The sequence below is a fragment of the Myotis daubentonii genome, chromosome 16 (assembly GCF_963259705.1).
Source record: "Myotis daubentonii chromosome 16, mMyoDau2.1, whole genome shotgun sequence".
In the NCBI taxonomy this organism is placed as follows: domain Eukaryota; kingdom Metazoa; phylum Chordata; class Mammalia; order Chiroptera; family Vespertilionidae; genus Myotis; species Myotis daubentonii.
In genome coordinates, this window is record NC_081855.1 from 45,840,852 (window position 1) to 45,868,816 (window position 27,965).

General features: G+C 50.5%; 3 protein-coding genes and 1 non-coding gene across 7 annotated transcripts; 2 read left to right on the plus strand and 2 right to left on the minus strand.

Annotated features, from left to right (window-relative positions):
* Positions 1-204: 204 nt before the first annotated feature.
* Positions 205-14,810, plus strand: LRRC59 (leucine rich repeat containing 59). Of its 2 annotated transcripts, none has more exons than XM_059670651.1 (7): positions 205-539; positions 2,250-2,309; positions 4,134-4,292; positions 4,530-4,634; positions 8,595-8,667; positions 10,721-10,894; positions 12,885-14,810. In XM_059670651.1, exons 1-7 carry the CDS (start codon positions 435-437, stop codon positions 13,127-13,129), a joined length of 921 nt encoding a protein of 306 aa, XP_059526634.1. In that variant the 5' UTR covers positions 205-434; the 3' UTR covers positions 13,130-14,810. The 2 variants fall into 2 exon arrangements, with proteins under 2 accessions (XP_059526634.1, XP_059526635.1); XM_059670652.1 differs by lacking the exon at positions 205-539 and adding an exon at positions 1,517-1,543.
* Positions 14,570-23,853, minus strand: EME1 (essential meiotic structure-specific endonuclease 1). 2 transcript variants are annotated; one of them, XM_059670644.1, is made up of 9 exons: positions 21,670-23,853; positions 19,605-20,398; positions 19,394-19,521; positions 17,343-17,432; positions 17,131-17,252; positions 16,808-16,940; positions 16,448-16,563; positions 15,516-15,705; positions 14,570-15,259 (listed from the first exon to the last, which is right to left on the minus strand). In XM_059670644.1, exons 2-9 carry the CDS (start codon positions 20,371-20,373, stop codon positions 15,083-15,085), a joined length of 1,725 nt encoding a protein of 574 aa, XP_059526627.1. In that variant the 5' UTR covers positions 20,374-20,398; positions 21,670-23,853; the 3' UTR covers positions 14,570-15,082. The 2 variants fall into 2 exon arrangements, with proteins under 2 accessions (XP_059526627.1, XP_059526628.1); XM_059670645.1 differs by lacking the exon at positions 15,516-15,705.
* LOC132219448 (small nucleolar RNA SNORA13) lies at positions 17,928-18,061 on the minus strand. The gene has a single exon (XR_009449458.1). It is a non-coding gene; the product is annotated as a small nucleolar RNA SNORA13 (small nucleolar RNA).
* On the plus strand, positions 21,703-27,949 carry MRPL27 (mitochondrial ribosomal protein L27). Of its 2 annotated transcripts, none has more exons than XM_059670654.1 (4): positions 21,703-21,817; positions 23,852-23,983; positions 24,370-24,437; positions 27,581-27,949. In XM_059670654.1, the coding sequence occupies exons 1-4, from the start codon at positions 21,778-21,780 to the stop codon at positions 27,785-27,787; spliced, it is 447 nt and encodes a 148-aa protein (XP_059526637.1). In that variant the 5' UTR covers positions 21,703-21,777; the 3' UTR covers positions 27,788-27,949. The 2 variants fall into 2 exon arrangements, with proteins under 2 accessions (XP_059526637.1, XP_059526636.1); XM_059670653.1 differs by having other exon boundaries at positions 21,764-21,856.
* Positions 27,950-27,965: the final 16 nt, after the last annotated feature.

Here is a 27,965-nt window from a genome sequence, read left to right on the forward strand (position 1 = left end):
GCCTCGTAACGTGGTCAGCAATGATGCCCGCAGACGTGCCCCCAAGTCACCGGGGAACGCGGCGGCCCCGCCTCGCCAACCAGCTCGGCGCCTTGAACCCCACCCCTCCGGGGTTGGCGGCGCCTGCAGGGCGCGGCCTCCGGCGCCAGAGGGCGCTCGGGCACCTGCGAGCGCCCCTCTAGCCCAGCGCGTCTCGGTGGCCGTGAAAGGTGACGTGGACACGGAAGTGGTCGTCGTCGCGGCGGCACCGGTGGGAGCGGGGCGCGGGGATCAGAGAGCGGCCGGCGGGCAGACGGGCGGCGGGGGTTTTGCACCGGCGGCGGCGGACGCAGGCCTTGTCGGTTGGGTGCGAGACCACTGAGCCCAAGGGCGGCTTCTGGAGCATCTCCTGCCGGTCGCAGCCCGAGAGACGGGGCCGCTCAGCCGGCGTCACCATGACCAAGGCCGGTGGCAAGGGCGGGAATCTCCGCGACAAGCTGGACGGCAACGAGCTGGACCTGAGCCTTAGCGACCTGAATGAGGTCCCGGTCAAGGAGCTGGTCAGTACAGTCGCGGGCCCCGGCGTCCACCGAGCCTGCCCCTGGCGTGGGCCGCCCCCTTCCCCGCGCCCCCGTGGGGAGGTCCTGGAATCGGGAGGGGAGCGTGGGGCCGAGCCCCCCCCGGGGAGGCCGCGTCGGGTCCCAGGGCTCTTCCGAGATGTACACGTGTCCCTTTGGCGCAGGTCCAGGAGATGGGGTTTGCGGGCGGGGGGCTGCCGGTCCGGCCTCTGGCTTTGCCCGGGTCAAGAGTAAATCTCCCCCTGCCCCATCGGGGGGTGGGGGTGGGGGTTCACGACGCCCAGCGCCGTGCCTGACCCCCGGGAGGCGCCTACGGAGTATTGGGAGAATGAATGAGCAAATGAATGAATGACTAGGTCTGAGAAGGAGGCCTCCAGGTAGACCGGGGTGTGGCCCGGAGCCAGGGTTTCGTAGGGAGCCGGCCTGCCCAGGTGGCCGCCCCAGCCCCGAGGCGTCCTTCCTTGAAGAAGCTGAGGCCTCCCTGCCTGGTTGGCAAGGTCTCTTGCCCATTGGGCTGAAACTGCCCGGCATCCCCGCTGCCCGGGGGCCCACCCCTCCAGCCCCCCTACTCCCACCCTCCCACCCAGGAGACCGAGGTCCGAGGCCCTTAGATTACACCAACTGGTTGCCAACGTGGAGTGAGTGAGATGGGGCATCCCTGTTTTTCCCACCTGGTGCCCCACCTGCACCCTCCTCGCTGGCCTCACTTGGGATGACGTAGACTTTTGTCAGGGCCTTTGGCACTGGACCCAGCCTTCCCCCCGCCTTGGCTGTGTAGGGTGGAGGCTAGCACAGGACTCCCAGTTCATATGTCAGCTCCCCATTGCTTCATAGCCGAGTGCCCTTGGCAACCTACTTCACTCCCCCCTCCCCCCTCGATTTCCTCATTTATAAAATGTTGATAATAGTTCCCGTCTCATAGAGGTTATGAGGATTCGGTATGGTTGTGATGTGAACTGATTGGCAGGTAGCAGATGCTGAAACATGTAGGTATGATGGCTTTCTTCCCACTGTAAAATCTAAAACTTTTTTTAGGTGGGCAGACTTATTCTTGGGACTTTCTGACAACTGGGAAGTGTAGGTTGGCCCAGGGTCCTTTATCGGAGTATTTGGCTTCTTTCCCAACCCGGGAAGATGGCCAGCCTTGTTTCCACCTGGCCCTAGGACTGCCGTGGGCAACCATGTGCTCCAGGCATCTGGTTGGCACAGCCTTGCCCCCAGGGAGAAAGAGGGTGGGTTTCGCTGAGCTCCTCTCGTCCTGAACACCAGGGAGAATGGAGATGGGGCCTGAGGGCCTTATTTTCACTCACTCGTTTACTCGTTCATTCAGTCATGAACCAGCCAACATGTATATGGAGAGCCCAGAAGGCCTGAACTAGGGAATATGGAAATTGCAAAGCCATATTAGACACAGTCCCTTTGTTAAAACGAATAAGGAAGGGCGCTAGAGAAAATATTAGAAATGCTAAGGAGAATTCCTTAAGAATCTGTTTTCCTTTCTTGGATGTTCCATAGGTTTTGGTTGCTTGGCTCATTTTTCCCCTCCTATCCCTAGGAACATTATACTTTAGTGTTAATTTTTTTTTTAAAAAGCCTTTCCTGATCGTGGGAACTGGTAAATGCTTCCTTAGCAGATGTCACTGAATCATTTCATGTGTTGATTTGATGTTTGGTTCTCATTCCCTTTCCTAGGCTGCCCTTCCAAAGGCCACCATACTGGATCTGTCCTGCAATAAACTGACTACTCTCCCGGTAAGACCGGCAAGCACGCACAATTCCTTCTGGAGCCCTGATGCTTCATCTTCCTGTTTGGACAAGTTGTGTCATAGGCATAGTTTCAGGCTAGGCCTGCAGGCAGCCTTCAGCTAAATCTGAGTGTGTTGGGGGTGGAGTCATCTCAGTGGGAAGGAAAGCAAGGTAGGGGCCTCGATCTTTAGAACAGTGGGAAAGTCAGGCCACAGAAAACTAAAGTCAACAACAGGATGCTGGCTGAGTCTCTTACTGGGCTCACCCTTTTTTCTGCCTGATATCATTACTTTGTAAAATAGTTTATCTCCCTATTGCATAGAGGAGACTGGAGAACTTCTTAAATTGCTCTGCATTTCAGAGAGAAAGCTGCTTATAAACAGCTTCCTGGTGCAACAGTTAATGGGAACAGGAAAAAGCGTGGTCGTTTGGGACTACTGTGTCATTATCCTTTCAGCCTTTAATTGCTTGAGATAAGCACATCCAATCTATGGTCAAATCCTTTTGCTGTTTCTGTGTCAGTTCTCCTTTGCTGCACCTGTGTAGGCGCTGGACTCGCTCATCCCGCAGCCTCTCCTGGGTGATGGCTGCTTTCTCCTCTATAGCAGTGCTCCCTCGCAGTCCAGTCTAAGTGGGTTGTCACTGTTGCCTTTCCCATCCATTACCCTGGCCAAGTCCCTCTTGCCATTCTCTGATATTCACTCATTCACTCAGGAATCGAGTCTCAGGAGTTGGCAGTTTCTTCTCTGGGTCGTTAGTCCATTCCCCTCTCGGCATTCACCTGGACCTCACTCATTGTCTGTAGCATCATCCCACAGCTCATCAAGAACCATTTTTAATACTGAAAAGGCATCTGAGCTCCCACTTCTTCCGGGAAGTATTTTGTGCTGAATTAAAGAAGGGCAGAATTCCTTGCAACCTGACACCTGCTGTACTCTTTGTCGATGGTCACTCAGCACTCCCACGTGTACTTTTCAATCAGTTGTCTTGCCTTCCTCGGCAGTGCAGATCCCCTGGCGTAGGTCCCTTGGCGTTTACAAGTCCCCAGAGAACACGAATAGTACCTTGAAGGCTTAATGACAAGAGGGATGTTTTGACATGAGCTGAAGAAGAGCCAGGATATGGGTAGGGTGTGCCTCAGCCAGTCATTTAAAGAACCTTCATAGGGCACCTGTGCTAAGTACTGTGCTAAGTGCTACAGAAATAAAAAGAATAACACTGGTATTCAAGGGGCACTTGATCTTAGGAAAATGGATGGTCTCACTATGTTTTGACAGCTCCTGTGAAAGGTGAACATAGGGTGGTGTGTGAGGACAGAATGTGTCTCCAGTCAGTCTAGTAGCAATGTGGAGGACAGGTGCAGCGGTTCTCTACCTGTGGGTCGCTACCCCTTTGGTGGTCGAACGACCCTTTCACAGGGGTCGCCCAAGACCATCCTGCATATCAGATATTTACATTATGATTCATAACAGTAGCAAAATTACAGTTATGAAGTAGCAATGAAAATAATTTTATGTTTGGGGTCACAACATGAGGAACTGTATTTAAAGGGCCAGAAGGTTGAGAACCACTGGGTTAGAGGGAGAACTGAGGGTGAAGGGACCCACATTTATTTTGTGCCTACTTTGTGCTCAGCCCTTTTGCATACACTTCTCACTACTTATGACCAGGAGTGATGCTCATTATGTCCATTTTCATTTGAGATGGAATAGCTGGTAAAAAGTAGAGTCAGGATTTACACCTACTAGTAGGGGCCTCTGAGCTGGGGGCTCCTGGGCTGTTCACCAGTGTGTGAGCGCCAGGCTTAGGTGTTCTCTCTTCGGGTCCTAGTCGGAGTTCTGTGGCCTCACACACCTGGTGAAGCTGGACCTGAGTAAGAACAAACTGCAGCAACTGCCAGCCGACTTCGGCCGTCTGGTCAACCTCCAGCACCTGGATCTCCTCAAAAACAGGCTGGTCACCCTGCCTGTCAGCTTTGCTCAGCTCAAGGTAACAATTCATGAACCAATGCTTCATGGCCAGGGATGGCAAAGGGAGGCTCAGGGTCTCCTGGACCACGCTGACCGGAATAGGTGCTGCCTCATGGTGTTTCCTACAGCTGGGACCCAGAGGAGCTCTCTCCCTACTCGTTTTGTTCCACTTGGAGGGACTCCGTGTGTGAACTCAGGCTTAGCCAGTCTCAATGCCCCATCTCTTTCTTTTTTTATTTTTGCCCCATCTCTTTAGAGCCTGAAGTGGCTGGACCTGAAGGATAACCCCCTGGATCCTGCCCTGGCCAAAGTGGCAGGGGACTGCCTGGATGAGAAGCAGTGTAAGCAGTGTGCCAACAAGGTAAGCACCGCCCCCCCCCCCCCCCCCCCTACACACACACTGGTGTCTCTTTCACAGACTCTCCTGGGACTCGCCTCTGCCTCCTGTTTTCCCTTCCAGGGCACCCGTAGCTGTGTGTTGATCAAAGTACTAAGGTCTCAGTACGTTTGTCTACTATGAACCTGGCAAGCAATGGGACCTTTGTTTCTGTGTTTACTTTACAAGTAGTAGAACAATACTACTTTGGCTCTACTGCAGGCCTTCCATTCTGAAGGAACCCGGACCTCCCTGATCCAACATTTCACTGTCACTGTTGTTTGAATGGGGCCAGAGAGTCAGGGGCAGTGGCCTTTCTGAGTCACAGAAAGGAACTTTGATAATAAAGGTATTGTTTGTATTTGTGAGGTGTTTTTTTTTTAAATATATTTCTTTATTGATTTCAGAGAGGAATGAAGAGGGAGAGAGAGATAGAAACATCAATGATGAGAGAGAATCATTGATCGGCTGCCTCCTGCACACCCCTCACTGGGGATCGAGCCCGCAACCCAGGCATATGGCCTTGGCCGGAATCGAACCTGGGACCCTTCAGTCCGTAGGCCAACGCTCTATCCACTGAGCCAAACAGGCTAGGGCTGTATTTGTGAGTTTATAGCTATAAACAGATGTATCCTTTGCAGACCTGGCATTTGATTTCAGTTGAGTCATGTGAAATAGCGAGGAAATAAAGGCAGCATGGAAGGCAAACATTGCCAATAACCTTGAAGACGCCTCACATGGCTAAGAACAGCACTACTCCCATCTCTCAAAAATCCCCACCTCTAGTCATTTTCCCCTCCTGCTTCAGAACGGATTGCTGCTACTTCCGCTGGGCACCAGATGACTTTGGGAACTATTATCACCATTTTGGCCAGGCACCAGATGACTTTGGCTTTTGCTTAGATGGTGAACAAAAAGGTCTTAACTTTAAAAGCAAGAATTAATATAAGTGAAATGATGTGTATGATGAGTCTTTATAGGAATCTCGAGAGTAATGGACTTTCTTATCATTAGCTCAGGGCTTCTTAGATAGTCCCATCATCTGTACCACCTATTGTTATAAGAAACCAACAGCAAAATTAAGGCAGCCAAGTAACCAAGGCGACAGTCTGCCCGTGGCTGATGACACTGCAGGTGATCAGTGAAGTCCCATTTTGAAAACGTGGTGCTTTAGGAGTGATAGTAACTGATCAGCTTGGTACATAGTAAAGAATCTTTTAACACATTGTATGCGGGAAACGTGTTTACACGTTTTACGTATTTATATGTTCTACCAGTGTAGTAGAGCGCGGGACACGTATTAATACGTTTTTTATAGACTAGCGGTAGAATGCGGGTAACGTATAAATATGTAAACTAAAGTTATCGTAATTTTACTGAACGTTGCCATTTGCGCAAAAAATTAGCAAAAATGGCCCGCGCCACCTGTTAGCGCGCGATAAAAACTACCCGCAAACAATGTGTTAAGAATAATTTGTGCCCTAACCGGTTTGGCTCAGTGGATAGACCATCGGCCTGCGGACTGAAGGGTCCCAGGTTCGATTCTGGTCAAGGGCATGTACCTTGGTTGCAGGCACATCCCCCTGGGGGGTGTGCAGGCGGCAGCTGATCGATGTTTCTCCCTCCTAATGTTTCTAACTCTCTATCCCTCTCCCTTCGTCTCTGTAAAAAAATCAATAAAATATATTATTAAAAAAAAAAGAATAATTTGTTAGTTCAACAATGTTCATCAGTGCTTACTATATGCTGTGAACTGGGATAAGTATACAAAATCTACCCTCTAAGGCAGTGGTTCTCAACCTTCCTAATGCCGCGACCCTTTAATACAGTTCCTCATGTTGTGGTGACCCCCAGTTTCATTGTTACAAATTGAACATAATTAAAGCATAGTGATTAATCACAAAACCAATATGTATTTATATATGTTTTCCGATGGCCTTAGGCGACCCCTGTGAAAGGGTCGTTCGACCCCCAAAGGGGTCGCGACCCACAGGTTGAGAACCACTGCTCTAGGGCATGGATGGGGAATGTCTGGCCCACGGGCCATGTAAGGCCTGAGAAATCATTTGGTCTGACCCTGCTAAGGCAGTAGATGTAAGTTAATTAAATGTTTGCCCAGATACAGGCTAATTTTCAAGTTGATCATTTTGTATGGTCCGTGAATGATACAAATACCCAAACGGCCCTTGGCAGAAAAAGGTTCCCCCCCCTGCTCCAGGGCTTACAGCCTAGACTAGAAGAGTCCCTCCCATTTCTGAGCTTGCTGGGTTTTCAGGTACGGGTTACTCCTGATATAAAGGTAAAGGGACGCCTCTTAAACCTCCTAGCTCTTTATTAGCCAGCTGTACACCCCCCAAACCCACTGAATGGTTGATGCTTATTTAAAACTCAGAGTGACAGGGACTGTCTCCTTCAGGCTTTGTACCTCCCTCCAGATCCTGTCACTCCTCGTTGAGAAGCCAATTTTTAGGAAGTTGATTCCCTTCAGAGAGAAGAGATTGGACTCCTGGGTTACACAGGGTGGTTCCTTGTGGCTTCAAACCAGACCCTTGGAGGGAGCTGCTTTGGCAGGCCTGCCCCTGAGCCCTCTCATGGTGGCCGTGTGTATGTCTGAAGTTCCCACGAAGTAAAACAATGACATTTGAATACATGTCTGTCCTGTAGGGTGTCTAGTGCGGTAGTGAAATGCAGACCATTTGCTGTTGTAATTTACAATAGTTTAGGTTTTCCTCTCCTCATTCATGCGGTTAGAAAGTAAAAAAGCAGCAGTATTTATTGAGCACACATAATGCCAGGGGCTATGTTAGGCAGCGAGTACAAGTTATGTAATTTAATCTTTGCAACAGGCCAGAGAAGTCTTATCTCTGTTTCCCAGATGAGAAAATCAGCTCAGAAAGGTTAGTCAAAGAAAGAGAGAGAGAGAAAGAGAGAGAGAGGGGGAGGGAGGGAGGGAGGGAGGAAGGAAGATTAAGTCACTTGCTAAGGTCACGCTGTTAGTAAGAGTCAGGATTGTATTGGGCTCCAAGCTTGTATGTACTATGTCCCCTACATCCAAGGAATGTCAGCTGCTAAAAAAATAACAAGGCGTTTACCTCCTCCCCTAACTGTGCCCATCATGAGAATCTCTGAGGTTTTTTAAATTAGAAGTCAGCCGTGACTGATCTGAGAATTCGAGGGGCTCAGGCACCAGTGCGTGGTGTGGTGTTAGGGCAGAATGGCTCCTTCCCTTTCTCCTCGAGCTCTCCTGCCTCTGCACCAGTGAGTGGGACAGGCTCTGGTCTGGGAACCCAGAAGACCTGCCCTCCCAGCTGTGCTGCTTCCAGCCCACGAGGTGTGGACAGATCGCCCTGAGTCTCAGTTTTCTTCCTTTTGAAATGGGAATCATGTTACTCCTATACCCAGTCTGTCAGTTGTTCATCAAACATGTATTGAATGCCTATAATTAGCTAAGCTCTGTGCTCGCCTACAAACAGGACAATAGTCCCTACACTTAGGAACTCAGTCTTATAACTGGTTAGATAAGAAAACTCCCCAGGACTGAGGAGAGGGGAACATGAGGCAGCCAGAGGAGGGAGATCCGGAAAGCATCTTGGGGAACTGTCCCTGCTCATCACAGAATAGTCCATGCTCGTCACAGAGTTGCTGGGAGAATTATGAACTTGTGCACATCAGAGACTGTAAGTGGCAGGGGTTTACAGATTCCAGTTGTCACCGAGTTCAGTGTTTTTTTCCTGACAGCTACGGTGAGCGGGGGCTCACAGACTCTTCTCCAGGGTTGGCACTGAGTTGGGACACATAGAGGGTGAGCTCCATTAGCTCTGCACTGCGCCGGGCTTGCGCTGATCTGGGATCCGGAGAAGAGCAGTCCTTTGAGACTTCCCCTGAGCAGAGTGGAGCTGTGGACCACTGCGCGGAGTCCCTGAGCGCCCTCTTCTGCCTTTGCAGGTTTTACAGCACATGAAGGTCGTGCAGGCGGATCAGGAGCGAGAGAGGCAGCGGCGGCAGGAAGTAGAACGCGGTAGGTGGCCATCCCTCTTCCAGTCATCTTCCGGGCCCTGATCCAGCCACTGGCTCTGCTTCAGAAGCTGGATCCAGTGGAGGAGTCGTGCAGAGCAGTGGGGAACAGTGTGGGGGTAGACAGTATCATCTTTGTCTGACGAACCTCTTTCCAGTCTTGGTTTCTCCACTGAGCTCCAAAGTCACGTTCAATTGCTTGTCTGTCTGTCTGCCTGGAGGATTAATAGGCATCTCAGATTCAGCCTGGCTACACAGGTCCTCGCAGTGTTCCCCAGAAGAGGAAATCAGCATCCCTGCAGTCCTTCTAGCCAGGAATAGAGAGTTGTCCTGGTTCCTTTCTCCTGTTACTCCTACACCCAGTCCGTCAGCACGTTTGTATGTGACTGTTTCCCCGCCTCCAGGGCCAGCACCATAATCAGGCCTCCATCCGTGGACTGCCACAGTACCTCCTGACACAATGTCCGGTCTCCACGCGTGTGCCTTCTCTGCAAAGTCCTTCTCCACACAGCAGCCAGATAAATCTTTTAAAACAAGTCAATTATGCTGCTGCTTGTTTAAAACCCTCTAATGGCTTCCAATTGAACTTAGAATGAAACTCAAACTCAGTAACATGGCCGTCAAGACCCGCCACAGCCCATGCCTGCTTGCTTCTCCAGCCTTGCCTGCCCCTCTCTGTCTCTCTCTGTCTCACACACACACAGAATACAGTTAACTTCAGCCACACAGGCTCCTGCTTTTGCTGGAACGCACCAGGTAGTCTCACCTCTGGGGCTTTGCTTGGCTTCCTTTTCCCTCAGAGCTTTCCACAGTCGGTTTCGTGTAATCCCTCATGTCTCTGCACAGATGTTGCCTTAGGTTAACCTTAACCCTTTCTGAACCCCCCAAACTAGAATAGCATCCCACGTGTCACTCTCCCTCACGTCCTCTATCGTTGACTCCGTGGCACATCATTTCTTTTTTACTGTTTGCTCACTTGTTTATTGTTCTTCTCCTTCTCTCCAGAGTAGGTGACTCAGGCACTAGAGCCTGGCTTGTCTTCACGGCTGTATCTCGAGCACTTAGAACAAGGCCTGGCACCAGGTGCTGTCGCCTGGCTGGCTGGCTCCTGTGGTGCTGACTGCAGTCCCTGAGATCAGAGCTCTGAGTTACGACTGTCCCTTACACGTGCATGGCTACTGTAATGCGTGTTTACTCCGACCACTGCTGCTCCCACTGCTTCACGGCCCAGGCTCTCTGGAGGCTGAGTGTAGCGTGTTCTTGGCATTCCCAGTGCTCAGCTGGAACTGGGAGCCTGTTTGTTCATAGAGGCAGTGGAAAGCTACAGTACTTATAGTGCTACTATTCAGCTACATGATGGTTCAAACAGGCCTTTAAGCCCTAAAAGGACATTTAGCCACCATCTGTGGCCTTCTGGCTTTGGAAAAATGTACTTGGGATGTCCAAATAACGAATTTGGCAGTGCATTTTTAGAACCCAATAATTTGTAAGTTGGGGACTGCGTGTAAACATCTTTGAACTGTGAAGTAAATCAGAATAAGTCTAGACATTACGAACTATTCATCTCGCTGTTTCAGAAAAACATTTCCATCGTCTCTACCCCTGAACCTGAGTGCTCACTTTCTCTTCTTGCTTGTCCTTCTCAAGTCACATTCCTTCCCCAAGCGCGGGGAGACAGGAGTCCCGTGGACTCAACACCTCCATTGTTGCTTCTGCTCAGAGCCGAGTTGTAGGAGGCTGTCGATCGCTGTGCTTTCTGAGTCGGTACCTGTTCTAGGGAGCACCGGCCTCATCACCCATGCCTTATGCCCCTCTTGTCAGCTCACCCTGATCTCTTTGCAGCTTGTGGCTAGAAGCCCCCTCATGAGTCCATTCAGCAAACCCCGAGAGCCTTTTATTATACTGCAGGGAGGGCAGAAAGGCAGCTGGTTCCTCTTAGGTGTCCTTTGTGACCCTTGGCTAGGGGAAGGGCGGCGGAATCCATGCTTTTAATCGCTCGGGAAAGCACACTGGAAGGTGTGGGGAGAGAAGCCATTTGGGGATATCTTTTCCTGTAGAGGCGGAGAAGAAGCGGGAGGCCAAGCAGCGAGCCAAAGAGGCTCAGGAGCGGGAGGTGCGCAAGCGGGAGAAGGCGGAAGAGAAGGAGCGCCGGAGGAAGGAGTACGATGCCCTCAAATCATCCAAACGGGAGCCCGAGAAGAAACCCAAGAAGGAAACGAATCAGGCATCGAGTAAGTGTTCCCTCAGTAAGGCTCCGGCAGGGGCAGTGGGGAGGTGCACGGATGTGTTCCGGCGTGGGTGAACTTGTACACTTGGTCAGATACAGTGACCCCTCGGGCCTGGGAGCACCTCGGAGGGTTTGCTTGCTTACGAGGCGTGGGGGATTCTCCTTGGGAACAAGTGTCGGGCATTTCTTTACTGATTTCAGAGAGGAAGGAAGAAAGAGATACAAACATCAATGATGAGAGAGAATCATTGATTGGCTGCCTCCTGCACACCCCCCACTGGGGATCGAGCCCGCAACCCAGGCATGTGCCCTGACCGGGATCGAACCTGGGACCCTTCAGTGGCTGACGCTCTATCCACTGAGCCAAGCTGGCTAGGACAAGAGTTAGATTCTAAAGTCACCAAGAAAGGTGAAGGATGCATGTGGTCACATGACTCTTAAGTCCCTCGCATCATCCGTGAAGTACACTGGGCATGCTTTGTGAGCGTGGTGCCATCTCAGGAAAGCCAGCACTGCCTACGGCTTTCTTTCCGCGTTGGAACAAATTACTCTCTTTTTGCTTGAACACCACGGGAATCATTTGGTCCATGTTCAGGGAGCCATGTGGTATAAAAGACACATTAGCGTTTTGCCTGAGTGTGTCCAGTTGAATCTGTGTTGTTATGTGGCTCCTTGTACATGGGAGGGTCGTATACCCTCTGGGCCAAAGGGACCCCTGAGCAGGGGAGCTCTGGAGGGAGGCGGAGGCCCTGCTTTCCCTTGCTGGCCTTGAGCAAGTTGCCTGACCTCACCACTTTTTTGTTTCCTTGTGCAAAATGAGGATCCTCCTTCTTACAGGGCAGTGACAGGATAAAGTGAGAACATCATGAGTTCTCACATGAGGTGCTCAGTCAGGCTCTTTGAAAGTTGCCGAGTAATCTCAAAACCATTTTTTCCTAATTATAAAGGTAATATATGTGTTCATTGCAGAAAATGTAGAAAAGTTCTCTCTAAATAGATGAGAAACTGGCAGTCACCTCTAATCCCTCATTCCCAGCAGTAATCACTGTTTTTTTTATATGTATCTTATACAGGGTGGGACAAAATTAGGTTTATAGTTGTTGCTATGGAAAATAATACCGTAATTAATAAAGAATAGAAAAATAACGGTTTCATGTATTCACAACTATAAACCTATTTTTACGCCACCCTGTATGATCTTAACAATATATTTTTTTAAAATATATTTTATTAATTTTTCACAGAGAGGAAGGGAGAGAGATAGAGAGCCAGAAACATTGATGAGAGAGAAACATCGATCAGCCGCCTCCTGCACACTCCCCGCTGGGGATGTGCCCGCAACCAAGACACATGCCCTTGACCGGAATCAAACCCGGGACCCCTCAGTCCGCAGGCCGATGCTCCATCCACTGAGCCAAACCGGTTTCGGCGATATTAACAATATTAATACATCTCAAGGTTCTGGCCGGATAGCTCAGTTGATTAGAGCATTGTCCTGATACACCAAGGTTGTGGGTTCAATCCCAGATCAGGGCACATACAGAACCAATGAGTGCAGAAATAGGTGGAACAACAAATCGATGCTTCACTCTCTAAAAATCAATAATTAAAAAAATAAAAGTCTTAAAAGTGTTTCCCCAAGTGGGCAGCCCTCCATCCTTGCCTCCTGACAAGCCCCTCCCCTGATCCTGAGGGGCCTGGAGCATCACATGTTTTCAAGGAGGACTTAGGACCCCGGGACTGTGTGCGCCATGTAAGACGTCCAGAATGAGTTCCAGTGTTGAATGTCTTCCCTTGAATCCAAGGAGAAGGCAGCTTATATTTCAGTCTGCACATAGCAAGTTTCTAAGAGCTCAGATGTTCTTAAAACAATATTCATGCCTAAGAGGGGTGTACGTGGATCTGCATGGAAGAGAACAGCATTGAATGGTGGAGAGTGTGGGTCTCCTCAAACTGACTGAACTTTTTTGTCTCCTGTGCCTTTGTCACTCCAGAATCCAAGTCCGGCTCTCGGTCCCGTAAGCAGCCAGCCCGGAAGCACACCCGGTCCTGGGCGGTGCTGAAGCTGCTGCTGCTGCTGCTGCTGTGCGTGGCGGGCGGGCTGGTGGTGTGCCGGGTGACGGAGCTGCAGCAGCAGCCCCTCTGCACCAGCGTGAACACCATCTACGACAATGCGATCCGGGGTCTGCGCAGCCACCACATCCTCCAGTGGGTCCTGCAGACCGACCCCCAGCAATGAGCGTGTCCTCAACACCTGCTGCCTCTCAGCCCTGGGACTTGGATTCCTATGGAATTGGGTTCTGCTGGACACAACCTCTTTTTAGCGTCAGACCTACCTGCCGTCATTAAATGGCTGCTGATTGGTACTTGAGACCTCCTCTTTGTAGGACTTCTTTGTTCCTGAGTCAGGGTTCCCTGGTGGAATACGAAGTGGGAGTTAGGGAGAGGAAATAACCTCAGGTCTAAAGGAATAGGCTTGGGGGTGGGGAGAGGAACAACAGCCTTTTCTAGTTAAACAGAACTGTAAAGGCAAGGCTCATTTCTCCTAAGTGGTCAGCCGTCACTACATTTACACTTTTGTGTGTCACAAACCCTTTCATTCCTCCCTGGGGACCCAGGGCGGATCAGGAGGCAGTGGGTTGTCATTGGGGATTAGGATACCATGCTCAGCAAATCGGAGGGGAGGGGCATACCTATTTTCTTAAGGGCCTCAGGCATTCAGACATTTTAATGACCATACCGTCTCAGGCTCAGAAGGGGACTTCTAGACTATGCAGTCCAATAGAACACTTGCAGATAAGGAACTTGAGGCCTTCCGTGACTTGCTTTTGGTCTCCCAGCTATTTTGAGGGAACTGGACTCCCACTCTGATATTTCTTTCTTTTCCATAGTTTTGCCTTCCTTATAATGTCCTGAGAGGCCAGAATGGAGTATCTCTCAGCCAGAGAGTGGAATCTTTCATGTAGACAGATTCATGACCCACAAGTAGAAATCTCATAGCCTTGAGGGTCTTGGGCAGCTCCCGTGGAGTCCTGCCCCTACTTATGTGACTTCCAGAAAATGCCTCGATTTTAGAGCATTAACTTCCCCATTGCCAGTGAACAAGGCAGAGCCATGCAAAGCCCTCGCCTCCTGTGATAGCTGTTAGCTGGTGTGACTAGATACCTCAAAGGCAGCCTGAACACTCCAGCGTCAGAGACAGGTTTAGAATGGTTTGATTCCAGCCCTAGAACTTACCTGGGCAGCGAGGGAATCCAGGAGCATTGAGGCATTTAAAGGTGGTCAGGAACGCTAATGACTTGTGCAATGAAGGGCAGGGCTGTCACTCTCTTGTTGGCCAGAGTGTTTTCTTGCTCAGTGGCCTCCTCTGCTTCATCTTTGACAACAGCTGGATGAAGGGATCAGGAATGGCCATGTCATGGTGTCCACTCACTGAAACTCCCGACTGCAAGTTCCTTGCCCCTCGCCGAGGACAGCAAGAAGCTGTTCAGGTTCAAAGATGAAGAGGACGGGCTCCGGCTTTTTAGGCTTAGTGGTCCACTGGATAGGTTTGCCAGTTGTGACTGTCCTGATCCTGAAAGAAATGACTTTTCTCCCCCAAGGATAGCTCTGCTGTATAGGCCCACCCCTTACTCTGGATCACTACACATTCCTTTAGTCTTCCTCCAAGCTCCAGAGCCACTGGTACAAATGCTTTATTGAAACTAAACACATAGTACATATAAGACGGAGAGAATACAGAAGTTGGCATAGTGATCAGACCCGTTCCCTGGCTGGTTGAGGCAGCCTCAGTGGGCCAACAGGGCTGGACGCCCAGCCTAGAAAGCCAACCCACTGAGGGTACTTCACTCATGATCTCAAGACTTGATGTTGAGGTTCTTTTGGATTTCTGCAACTATTAAATATGTGTCTGAATGGTCTGTCTGTCTGTGTTCCTTTGTATTTTGAGGGCTGGCTGGGGCAGGGGTGGCTCATGCATGGCACTTGGTTTTTGCCAGGAGAGGAACACTGAATGCTGGTGAAGATAAATGCAAATATCTCAGCCAGTTGACAGGGAGACTTTCACAATGGCACCCAGGATCTGTTGTGGGCCTGACCCAGGCTTGTACTCCAGGCGACACCTCCCTCTCTTCATTGGTCATGTCCCGAGGCAGAAATCTCCAGCTTTTCATCCTGTCCCTTGGGGCTAGCTTCAGTCTGCACTGTCTAAAGAGAGATCTGGCTGCAACGCGGTCATCTGAAGGTAGATGCGCCTGGACAGATCTGGTCCAACACGGCGGGAGGTAGATGTCACGCCTTCCCCACGGCGCACCTGTATGTCTGCAAGCAGATTCTGGCGTTCTTGCTCCGAAAAACACCGCCTATAAGCCTGAAGGTGGAAAATGATCTCTTAATACCACACCATTCACAGTCATCCCTCATCAAGGAACAAGGGTGTGGTGAGCTTGGGTTGGGGGATAAGAATTGTGCCCCCACCCTAGGTCAGTGTTAACTCGGATCTCAGCGGGCCTGCACTGTTGACCTACAAGGCAATCTTGGGCCCTCACCAATGCTATCCGTGAAAACCATGTGGGAGTCCCACTAAGGCCACAGGGCACGGAGCGGTGGCCCCTGCAGCAGCATACCTGGACCAGGAGCTGTGGGGAGGGATAGGCGGCCACAACAGCGCTGGCCATTTCCAGGCTGACTCGGTTCAGCTGCTGAATCTGCCTCCGCCAGACCTGAGCAAGGCCCCTGCCAGCACGGTCCACCTTCGCCCCTCCAGCCCAGTCGCTCTCCAGGCAGAAGGAGAAATTAGTTTGATCTCGGAGTCTCCTGCAAACAGCAGGGATCAAGAGCTGTGAGTCACTGGTTACTTTCCTGAACCTGTCCCCTAACTGGGAACTTAAAATTCCTCCCTCCAGTGACCTCGGAAGAAGTGGGCATAAGGTTATATCTTGCTCACTTTGATCCCAAGCAACGCTAGTTACTGCTTCCCTTAAAAACAACATCTAGTCCTTTTCAGTAAAAGAGGAGTTACCAGAAAAGTACCAGAATCTTTAGTTTATGTTGAGATTGGGTTGCACGGACTGGAGAGGCAGTGCACAGGGTCAAACACCAGGGACTGGGCCTCAGGCACTGCGCAGTCTAGTTCTGGTGGTTCTAACGTGCTAGGAGCTTGGCTAAGTCCGTCTCTTCAGGCCTCAGTTCCCTCAGGTAGAAAACGAGGGACTTGGATTAGATCTCTGAGGTCTCACTTAAATTCTGACTATGAACACTCCCTGAGCTAAGCAGGCTAAAACTTATTTTTATGAGAGGCTATGACACTGTGACCCGACCTGCACTGAATCCTGGTAACTTTGCCCACTGGTGAACCTGGACCAACTGGCAGACAGAACACCTGAAAGGGACTGGGCCTGAGAGCTCTTCTCCAGAATCCCCCTTGTGAGGTCAGCTCCTGCTTCAAGCTAGAGACAATGACTGACAGCAGAGTTCAGGGAAAGGGGCATCTTTGGGTACCAGAACGACTGTAAAGAACTGGACCCAGCAGTGGGCTAGGATTGGCCTGGGCACTTACTTGAAGGGCGCCTCAGCCACAGCCTTCGTGAACGAGCACGCGAAGTCGGCCAGCTCTTGCCAGCTCTGCACAACTCGGGCCTGGGCGTGTGTGTGTAGCTGCATATCCACCAGTGCCTAAAACCCAAAGGCAGATGGACTGGAAGGGCGGCGAGACTAGTCCGAAGTTTTTCCTCCCTCCATGTTCCCTGAGGCTTCTCTCCTCCCTGTTCCCACCCCCTTGGCTCCTGTTTGGCCCATTCTCTCCTACTTAGTCCCAAGGCAGAGAGAACTGGCCAGCAGGCATGTCACTCTTTCTCAATAGCAAACCGGGTTAGTAAAATGGGTGCCCGGCCCGACTCAGGCAACAGGACGCTCTTACCTCCTCCATGTCTACCCTGGACACCACGGGCGCTGTGCTGGCCTCTGGTGGTCCCTGTTTCTTCTTCTTCTTCTCCTTGGCCTGTTCTCCGTTTGCCACTCCCGGCTTCCTTCTCCTTGGAGGATTTGGAGCACTAAAGCAGGGGAAGCAAGCACCTTCAGGCTGAGCTGAGGCAGAAGAGGTGCAAGAAGCCTGGACCAGCGCATCCCCGGGGCTCGGCAGGAATGCTGTCTGGCAGAAGGATCTAGATTTGGGATGAACGACTTCACCCCGGCCGGCCCAAGAGCTGCCCCTTTCGATGCTAAGTCTTGACAAATCCAAACCTGAAGCATTTCTCCTGATCCACAATCACCAGTGACAGAGCCTTTCCCGCTGTCCTTGCCGTGATGTCTGCTACAAAGCTCCGGAGTGTTTCCTTCCCTTTCTCGGTGCTGCCTGGACCTCCCTGCACAAAGGGGCAGGACCGGCATTCGTGTCTGCTCCCTAGAGTCAGCCCTCTGTCCCCGCCCCGGCGCCCACCCCTCCGGCTGCCCACCTGCTTGAAGTTGTGGATCATGGACACAAACGCCTCTGCCGGGAGCAGCACCAGGACCATCGGCTCCTCCACCCAGGCCTCCTCTCCATCCTGCCAAAGCACCGGGGCCCAGCGGAGGGAGGCAGTCAGCAGGTGCCCAGCACTGCGAGAGACCCAGGCCTTCTAGCGCAGCGGCTGCCAACCTTTCGGACCTCGCGGACCACCAGTGAGCTGTGAACCACCAGTTGGCGACGGCTGTTCTAAAGGAACTCTCCCCCGTCAGCCTAGCCCATTTTATGTTATTCGTTTTCTTCTGGAATGAAGTCATGGTAGCAAGAACCAATAACCATGATCCTGTCCCTCCCCAGTCCTCAACCAACTGTCCAGCATCTCAAGGCAGTTGGTAAGAAAGGAGCCCGGCGGTGTGGCTCAGTGGTTGAGCACCATCCCATGCACCAAGAGCTCACTGGATGGATTCGGTCAGGGCACATGCCCAGATTGTGGGCTCGGTCCCCAGTAGGAGGTGTGCAGGAGGCAGCCAATTGATGTTGATGTTTCTCTCTCATCCCCTCTCCCTTCCACTCTCTAAAATCAATTTTTTTTTTAAACTGTTACTTACACAGCTCCTCCACCAAAGACATTAAATTCAAGGGCAGGAAAGGGCTGCAAAGTGTGTAGTTTACGCCTTTTTTGACACCACATTCACTAATTTCCAAAAGTGAATGGGCAACACAAAGGCTATCAATTTTTTTTTTTTTAAAAAAAGAAAGGAACATTCACAAGTTGAAATGGGCTGAGAAAATTATGAGATCCAAGCAAGAGAGCAAAAATATAATGTTTCATCTATAGACTCTTGAAAATGCGGGGTGGACTATTTTGGATTCGCAGATAAGGGGAGTGGAAGGTACAGGAGGTATAGTAACCTGGGTGTCCAGGCCAGGAAGGAGCATGTACTATGTGCCTACTATGTGTTTGGTGCTTGGTTACCTCATTTAGTCCCCACAACAAGGGTGGGGGGACTGAAAGGGATGTAACAGTATCCTCATTGTATACATGAAGCACAAAGTGATGAAATAATTTGCCCAGGGTCATAGCCATAAAGCCACAAGGCTGCAATTCAAACCAAGCCCGCCTATTCTCAAAGCCCAGAGGGAATTAGGAATCCTGTGTAGATTAGCTTCCCTCTGCCCCGCAGATCACTCTCCTCCCTTCCCCACTCTCTCTGGCCAAGGAAGGTGATCTCTACAGACCACGTCACAAAGTCCACATGCCCTCTGGCTGGTGGCCCTGGAGATTGGAGGGAGGGAAGGAGGGAAGGGGGAGAGGGAAGTCAGGGTATCTCTTTCCCTGGCCCCCTCCCAATAGGATCACCTAGCGTTTGCTACACTCCTCTATGGGAGGTCAAGCTTCTTCCAAGGTGGTCTTCTCTACATTTCTCTCCTGGATTCCAGTAAACACTTTCTCCCCTCATCCCTTCAGGCCTACGCATGATAACAGCTATGATAGCCTGGTGGTACCCAACCAGGGCGATTTTCCTCAAAGAAACATGTGCAACATCTGGAGACATTTTCAATTGTCACAACTGGGGAAGGTGCTACTGGCATCTAGTGAGTAAATGGCAGGGATGCTGCTAAATATTCTGCAATGCAGGACAGCCCAGCATTGAAACCCTGAATCAATACTGTTATCACCCTGAAGTACTGCATCGTCCTTTGCAGTTTCCCTGTACCCCACCCACGCCTTGGAAAGTAGTTCCTGTATTACCTAAGTTGAGTGTACCATCTGTTGTGTGTGTGTGTTTTTAATATTGATTTTTTTACAGAGAGGAAGGGAGAGGGATAGAGAGTTAGAAACATCAATGAGAGAGAAATATCGATCAGCTGCCTCCTGCACACCCCCTACTGGGTATGTGCCCTTGACCGGAATCGAACCTGGGACCCTTGAGTCCGCAGGCTGACGCTCTATCCACTGAGCCAAACCGGTTAGGGCTGTACCATCTGTTTTCCCGCCGGGGCCTTGACTGATATGTATAAGAGGGGGGAGGGAGAGGAAAGACATAGCAGAAACCCTACCGCAGCCGGCCCGGCCCTCCTCCTCCAGGCCATGCTGCGCGGCACGGCCTGCGCCTCAATCACACAGCAGCACTCCATGGACTGCAGCGCTCCGAGGAGCTGGCCGCCGCCTTCCATCTGTAAAAGCCCTGCAACAGACGGAAAGGGCTGTCAGTGGGCGGCCCAGGAAGCACAAAGCTCAGCACAGGGTGAAGACAGATGCTGGGCGGACCTGGATCCAGCGCCACAGCGATGTGCTTCAAGCACTCCTCTGGCCTCCGGGCTTTTGGTCTGTTAGCCAGTGCTGCCTTTTTTTCTCTCTGTGGCTGTCTCAGGGTGCTTTCCTTCCGGCTTGCTTGTCCCTGTGGGCCTCTCCTCTGGACCCTCTGACTGTGCTTGGTTCTCTTCTGAGGTGGGAGGGCCTCGGCATTTGTTTTGGTGACTGACGAGCTGACGCTCCGGGGAGGGCAGGTAGCTTGGTGGGCTGGAACCTGATGGCATGGACTGTCTACCGTAGAGTCCTTGTTATTCGATGTACACCTTTCTGAGGTGTCTTGGAGGGGAACATCACAGATCTTTGGAAAGGGCTGTTTTTTCCAGTCAGGTGATGCTCCTTCATTATTCTGATGATCCAAAACGCTTTTCACTGGGGAGTTAGAATCTTCAGGGCTCAGCTGCTTGTGGGTCAAAAACTTACATGTCAGTCTCTCAGCCAGGGGAATAAGTTCCTCCTCATCCTCACTTCCACTGCTCAGCACCCTGACTGGCCGTGTTTGTGTGATGGGTTCAGCTATGTCTGGGATGGGCGGTGGATCTTTCCGCCTTGGTGATGGAGGACAGGAGGGCTCAGAATCTGAGATGTGAACCACTACGATCCTCTCCTCCCTCTGAGGCTGCCTCCTCTTTGTTGAACATGGTTCCTTCTTCAGAAAGGTAAATACTGGCAACTCCTCAGCATCACTGGAAGAGTCCAGGGAGAGCGATGACTTCTTTAGAGCCATTAATACGTGCTACCAAATGAATTCTCTAAAAGACAAAGAAAGATGAGACAGACTGCGGCATTCCATTCAGCCCACTAGATGTGTTCTCTGGCCAAGCTTTATGGAGATAAAGAGAAACAGAGAAATAGGGTATGTCCCCAACACATTCAACCTGGAACTCAGAGAGCTACACCTTTAGTCTAACAGGAACCCTCCTCAAACCCTTTCTGGGTCAAGGTGAGATATTAATGAAGTGGAGGTTTCTAATACAAAATGTTAAGGGGGCCGTAACAAGATTCACACACCCCCACATTGATCTTTACATTTGAAATGGAGATGACAAAAGTCATCCTTTTAAGAAAATATATATTAGCATCATGAAATTCATCCTTTTATTTAAAGTGCATAGTTCAGTGGTTCTTTGTATATTCACAAAGGTTGTGAAACCATCATTACTATCTAATTCCAGAATGTTTTCATCACCCCCCCCCAAAGAAACCCCATAGCCATCGAGCAGTCACTGTCTATTTCCTTCCCCACAGCCCTTAGCAACCACAAATCTACTTTTTCCTGTTCTGGATATTTCATATCAATGAAATCATACAATATGTCATCTTTTGTGACCGGTTTCTTTCGCTTAGCATCCAAGGTTTATTTCTATTGTAATATGTTCCAGTACTTCATTGCTTTTTACGGCTGCATAATACTCCAATGTGTAGATATCCTTTCGTCACTTGGACATTTGGGTTGTTTCCATTTGGGGGCTATTATGAATAACGCTGCCATTGCACATGCATGGACAAGTGTTTATGTGGATGTGTTTTCAATTCTCTCGCTAGGTATGCAGTTGCTGGGTCTGTGCAAGAGTCATTCTTTGAACAAATTTTTGTAACACTGGAGGTGTGAGCCGGGGTAAACCTTGTAACCTTTCTGGGCCCCGCTTTCTTCTTCGTAAAACAGGACAACACCTACTTTTACTGGGTTGTGAGAAGTAAAAGAAACCATGCATCTTCCACAGCGCTTACGCCAGATCTGGCACACAGCCGGAGCTCCGTAAAGTAAGCTCAAGGCCTCGGGAGGGGCCTCATCGCGGCCCCTCGCAGAGCCTCCATAGACTCCTGCAGAATGAGGGAGTGGGGCGGGCGGGCCCCAGAGCCCGCTCCTCAGTTCATCCACACCCCGCGCAGGGGCCCAGGACGCCCAGCCCCCAAGCCCCTGGGGAGCAGCGCTCCGGAGGGAAGTGAAGCGAGGCCCAGCCCAGCCCAGCCCACCACGTCCGCACCCGCGTCCGCACCCGCACTGCGGGCACTAGCTCACCTGCAACTTCTCCCGCTTCTCTTTGAGTTGCCACGCAGGACCCGGAAGTAAATCCCCCGATAGCGGAAGCAGAACCTTTGTGAGACCGGAAGCGACTGTACGGCAAACATGGCGTCGGCGGTGCTGGCGCTGACGACGCGGGCCGCTGGTAAAGGGACGCGTGGCCGTTCCGGGGGGCGGAGTGGAGGTGGAGCGGAGACCTTGCAGGGAGGCTTGGGGGCGGTGGTGGAGGCCGCTCCCCGCGGAGGACCCTGGGTGCGGGGCCGCGAGGTTTGCAGGGCGGCTGTCGCTGATCACGTGACAGCTGGGGCGCCGAGCGGTGGGTGGTGGTTCGAGGCCCACGTGTCCTTCCTCTGCCTGGAGTGTAAATACCTGCAGCTTCCCTAGCGATTGGTGACACGGGCTCGCCGCCTCCCTTCTCTGGCTTTGTTTGGACACTTTGTATCATCTATATAAATGGGTTACTAACGAGCACTCCGAGCTCACAAAGTTAGTCTGTTGGCTCAACGGGTGGGGGACTTTGTGCCAAACACTGGGGATCGCAGCAGAAAAGAAGACATAGTATCCCCGGGACGATTCTTTCTAGTGACCACGCCAATAAATGAGCACAAATGAAGTGTAAATAGTAACAAGTGCGGTGAAAGGAAGCCGGTGTGTGTGTGTGTGTGTGTGTGTGTGTAGGTTGGGTGGTCAGGGGAGCCCTCGAGGAGGTAACATCTAAGCTAAGACCTGAAGGATGACCGGAAGCTTAGCTGACCTGACTCAGCTTTAAACTTCAAGAAGCAAACTCTTGTTCTTATGTGAATCTAGAGTCCTAGAGGGTAGGAGTGGAAGTCAGGAAACCAGACTTCCTGAGAGATGATCAATGATGTAGCCGAGATGTTACTGTCAGTGAACTTGGAGGCAAATGGGTGGATTTGAGGTCTGTTTTGGAGGCAGAACCCGTTGGGCTTGCTGGTGAACTGGAGATGGAGGTGAGCAAAGGGAAGGAATTGCGATGACTCCTTGATTTCCGCCTGAGCAACTGCATAGGTGGTAGCATCGCTTACTTTGAAAAAGAAGACTGAGGAGTAGAGTGAAGGGCGAAGGTTTGTGAATGAGATAATGTAGGTGAAGCAAAAGCCCAGTTCCTGAGCTTAATACGTGAGTAAGTGAACAAATGAAGCAGTATTTAAATGTAGGTAGACTGTGATGCTGGACATGTATTTAATGTGTCTGTATCTAAATCCTTATCCCCGGTGTTTTTGCCCCAGCTAGTCTCAGTTCTCATTAAAACTTCAGAAACTTAGGCTTTAGGAACTCTGAACTTACAGCTCCAGAGACCCACAAGATCTCTTATACCTGGCATGTCCCTGGCTAACCATGGCTGTGCCTAGAGACCTGAATGCAAGGACTGCGGCCCTGGGCTTATCATATAGCAAGCGGTTTACATCTCCGTTAGTGTGAGTTTTAGTTCACTTTCCTTTTTAAAACAAATGCCTCTGAGCGCCTTAGAATGGGTATAGAGAGGTCAGATGAACAGGGCAGAGTGTCAGTTTTCTTGGTTGGACCTGTGCTTGGTGGGCTTGCTGAAGACAGGGTCCAGCCTTCTGGAATGCCCAGGATCCCGTGGGAGCCATCCTCAGGGAAGCTGCTCTTTTACAAGTATTTGGTGTGCAGGGGATGGGTGGCTGGCTAAGGAAGTGGTGGGTGTCTCTCTGGGTGTCCTGTTGCTGGGCTCTGTGGTCTGGCCCCTCCACAGTGCTAGGAGCCTTGAGGGCATGATGGTGAGTGAGGCTGAAACAGGCAGCTCTGTGGTGTCCTCTTGCCGACTTCTATTTCTGTGGTGTTTGTTTCTCCGCAACAGGGCTGAATGTGTCAAGACCCAGGGCACATGGTGTTTGGGGTTTCTTCCCCCCATTAATATTTTACTGTCCCACCCCTCATCCCCTGGCCACACACACACACATCCCATGCCGTGCTTACACTCTGGACAATACAAGGAATGACTTGTCTCCTGCCGTGGGAGAAGGCCAAGGGCTTGAGACACTCCCTGAAAACCAACACAGCCAAGTGGCATTTCTGCTTCACATACCTCCTCACCTCCCCTGCTACTGCCTCCTGCCACCCCTCAAACTAGCAAATGGCCCACTGCAGGGGAGAAACAGAGTCTGTCTGAACAGCATTTCTGTTCTCTCTGCAGCTACAGCCCTGCTGAGGCCCCCTCAGGCTGCAGCTCTTGCCGTCAGATATGCATCCAAGAAGACAGGTGGCAGCTCCAAAAACCTCGGTGGAAAGTCACCAGGCAAACGCTTTGGCATCAAGAAAATGGAGGGTGAGGGTGTGCCCTGGCTTTCATTTCCCAGCGGTACCCTATCTTGTGCCCCTGGCGTTCCTGTGAAGAGCAGGAAATCCTGGCCTAGTGCTCTCCGCTGAGCTCACCAGAGCATTTGGCTCCAGATTAAAGAGTCAGATAAAACCTGAGGCGGGGGGGGGGGGGTTGAGGAAGAGCAGGTAGTGTTAACCTTGGGCATGGGACTCGGGAGAGGAGGCTGCTGGGTTGGAGACGGAGCTGCTTGCGTTGGACCACCTGGGAGTTGGTTTTATCCAGGGCCAGACTAGAGGTCGGTGTGCAGCATTCGGGTCAGGACAGTGCAGGCCATCATGTTTTCTGAGCAGTTTGCCTCCCATAGTCAGCACACTTGTGGACTTCTCTTCTAGGTCACTATGTTCATGCCGGCAACATCCTTGGGACTCAGCGCAACTTTCGCTGGCACCCAGGTGCCCATGTGAGTTGTTTTGTGCCCCCTCCCCATTTCTTTTCTGGGACCACCTCTCCATGCTCCTAAGCGCAGGAATCTATATATATAAAAGGCTAAGCGACCATTATGACTGGTTGACCGGTCGCTGTGACGCGCACTGACCACCAGGGGGCAGATGCTCAACGCAGGAGCTTCCCCCTGGTGGTCAGTGTGCTCCCACAGCCAACCTCCCGCTGCCAGCCAACCTCCCGTGGTTCCTCTTCTGGCCCGCCGGCCAGCCCCAATCACCGGCCAGGCCGAGGCACTCCACCTGTGCACGAATTCGTGCGCCAGGCCTCTAGTAATAAAATAAAACAGTTGCGTTTATTGGGTACTTACCAAGTGCCAAGCATTTTGCTGATTCCTGGTCCTGCATTTACTCCTTACCCCACCCCTATAAGGTATGTAGGTGTCATCTCCATTTTACAGGTAAGGTGCCAGAGACTTAGAGAGTGGAGGGGCCCAAGTGACAGAGCTGGGATTGGAACCTTGTCTGCCTGACTCCCACATCGCTGTGTTTTGCCTAGGGATAGCACTGGTTTCCCTTCTAAACCCCAGTTCTTTGAGAAAAAGATGCCTAGTGATTTAAGATATTTTTGAATCTTGGGAAACTAATTTTTTTTTTAAATTTTTTTTATTGATTTTTTTACAGAGAGGAAGGGAGAGAGATAGAGAGTTAGAAACATCGATGAGAGAGAAACATCAATCAGCTGCCTCCCGCACATCTCCCACTAGAGATGTGCCCGCAACCAAGGTACATGCCCTTGACCGGAATCGAACCTGGGACCCTTCAGTCCGCAGGCCGATGCTCTATCCACTGAGCCAAACCGGTTTCGGCTGGGAAACTAATTTTAATGTATTCATTTTTCTTTATTTCTAAGAATTCCTTCTTTGCATAAAACTGTTACTAGGTAGCTGAAAGAGAGCTTGAATTTATTAGTACAATAGAATTGAATGTGTATATCAGAAGTTAGGTCCAGCCGAAACCGGTTTGGCTCAGTGGATAGAGCGTCGGCCTGTGGACTGAAGGGTCCCAGGTTCGATTCCGGTCAAGGGCATGTACCTGGGTTGCGGGCATATCCCCAGTAGGAGATGTGCAGGAGGCAGCTGATCGATGTTTCTAACTCTCTATCTCTCTCCCTTCCTCTCTGTAAAAAATCAATAAAATATATATATAAAAAAAAAAAAAAAAAAGAAGAAGAAGTTAGGTCCATATCAAGCAGGGATTTCAGTTCAGTAAGTTAAGATTACTTTCTGAGGTAGGAAATTTCTTGGGTAACACAGGTCTTTACTGTACTCTTCACATTTTATTTTTCTATTTATTTATGCTGTTTGTTTGTTTATTTATTTACTTATTTCCCCCCCCCCCCATATTATTTTAAAATTAGTTTAGCCCTGGTCAGTGTGACTCAGTTGGTTGGAGTGTCATCCCATACAGCAAAAGGTGGTGGGTTCGATCTCAGGACAGGGCACATGTGAAAGGCAACTGAATGATATTTCTCTCTCACATTAATGTCTCCCTCTCTCAAATCAATTTAAAAAATTAGTTTCCTTGTTAATCAATGCCCCCAAACCCAACCCCTTTTTGAGCAATTTTAGTAGGAACAGAAGGACTGATAGTAACCTATAGTTATTTCAGAAATATTAATGCATATGTGAATTGATTGTATTTGTGTAGCTTTATATTTTAGAACTTAAGACTGTGTTGCTATGTTAACTCTTGGGACTTGCTAAAATAATGACAATTATAAGAGCCAACATATTTTGAACTAGGGCCGTGGTTGGCAAACTGCGGCTCGCAAGCCACACGTGGCTCTTTGGCCCCTTGAGTATGGCTCTTCCACAAAATACCACAAAATACCACATGCGGGCACTCACATACAGTGCGATTGAAACTTCGTGGCCCATGCGCAGAAGTCAGTATTTTGTGGAAGAGCCACACTCAAGGGGCCAAAGAGCCGCATGTGGCTCGAGAGCCGCAGTTTGCCGACCACTGAGCTAGGGTATTCCAAGTATTCTAAGCTCTTTATGATTGTTAATTCATTTAATCCTCAGGGTAACCTTATAAAGTAGTTAATATTAGCCCAATTTTGCAGATAAAAAAATGAGACTCTGAAGTAAAGTACTTGCCCAGATCAAACATAACAAGTAGTAGTGCTGGGATCTGAATGAAGCATCCTGACCCCAGAGTCCTTTCTTTTAAGCAGAGAAATAATAAGTAATGCTGGACTGCCTGCGTGAAAATTGCCACACATCCAATCTCAAGTTCTAAGAAAAAAGCTAAAATATATAATGTTAAAAAACTAAGTACAACACATAGTTTATTTAATCACTGTTTGACGTACTTACCTGAAAAACAGAAATAATACCTACTAAACAAGGTGAGTACTAAATGGGTTGATGGTTATAAAAGGGCTTAATTATCTATATATATAAAAGCCTAAGCGACCATTACAACTAAACGACCGAAACAACCAGAATGACCAGACGACCAGCCGGTAGCTATGATGCACACTGACCCAGACCTTGCTGCTGGGGCCCTGACAGCCCAGAATCTGGTTCACCCAGACAGGAGGGAGGCGGGAGCCCGATTCCTTACGGAATCAGCCATTGGTTAGCTTGCTGCTGGGGCCAACCTCCCGTGGTCCCTGTCCCCCTCTCCCCCCACTGCCGCCCACCCCCTGACCCCCAGCCCCCCACCATCAACCCCGATCACCGGCCAGGCCAAGGGACCCCACCCGTGCACGAATTCATGCACCGGGCCTCTAGTATATTATAAAAGGGCTTGGAACAGTGCTTATACTTGGTAAGCACTATATTAAGTATTACCTAATATCATTATGTTTTATTAGCATATACATTGTCCATCGAGCTTTGGTCTGTTGTTTCGTTAAAGCCTACACTTGACAGGTCACTGTATAAATGAAAATGTATGTCAGACTAGTGTTTAAGTGTTTTTGAAGTCTAAGTGAAACAAGTTCCCAAGGGCAGTGAGGAGGGGAATTTTCCTGGCCGGTTTTGGGATCTGGCCAGTGTGGCTTCTGGCCAGCTGCGCAGACATGAGTAGCTCCTAGGGTCCCTTTCCCACCTACCTGGCTTTCCCTGTAGCTGAGCAGGTCTGTGTGTTGCAGGTGGGGCTGGGGAAGAGGAAGTGTCTGTATGCCCTGGAGGAGGGGATCGTCCGCTACACGAAGGAGGTCTACGTGCCCCACCCCAACAACTCGGAGGCTGTGGATCTGGTCACCAGGCTGCCCAAGGGTGCTGTGCTCTATAAGACTTTTGTCCACGTGGTTCCTGCCAAGCCTGAGGGCACCTTCAAACTGGTCGCTATGCTTTGAGCTCCTGGTCGAGGCTGTTGGACTGAGACTGGAGCCCAGGTGACAGGAGCGGGTGGTACCAGAGTCAAGGGTTGGGATGACAAGGCTTCCTGAGGAAGAAGTCTGTGAAGTGACTTTGGAGACCTGACCTGGGGGCAAGAATAAAGTTAGTTGGAGTCGTGAGTCTGTGTATTTGGGG

Coding starts and splice junctions, on each gene's coding strand:
- MRPL27 (XM_059670653.1), top strand. CDS start 21,778: ATGGCGTCGGCGGTGCTGGCGCTGACGACGCGGGCCGCTGGTAAAGGG. Junction 21,857..23,851: donor TTCCGGGGGGCGGAGTGGAG/GTGGAGCGGAGA, acceptor TTCTCTCTGCAG/CTACAGCCCTGCTGAGGCCC. Junction 24,438..27,580: donor GCTGGCACCCAGGTGCCCAT/GTGAGTTGTTTT, acceptor TGTGTGTTGCAG/GTGGGGCTGGGGAAGAGGAA.
- EME1 (XM_059670644.1), bottom strand. CDS start 20,373: ATGGCTCTAAAGAAGTCATCGCTCTCCCTGGACTCTTCCAGTGATGCT. Junction 17,433..19,393: donor GGAGGGCCGGGCCGGCTGCG/GTAGGGTTTCTG, acceptor GTGCTTTGGCAG/GATGGAGAGGAGGCCTGGGT. Junction 15,260..15,515: donor CCCCACAGCTCCTGGTCCAG/GTATGCTGCTGC, acceptor TTCCACCTTCAG/GCTTATAGGCGGTGTTTTTC.
- LRRC59 (XM_059670651.1), top strand. CDS start 435: ATGACCAAGGCCGGTGGCAAGGGCGGGAATCTCCGCGACAAGCTGGAC. Junction 540..2,249: donor AGGTCCCGGTCAAGGAGCTG/GTCAGTACAGTC, acceptor TCCCTTTCCTAG/GCTGCCCTTCCAAAGGCCAC. Junction 4,293..4,529: donor TCAGCTTTGCTCAGCTCAAG/GTAACAATTCAT, acceptor CCATCTCTTTAG/AGCCTGAAGTGGCTGGACCT.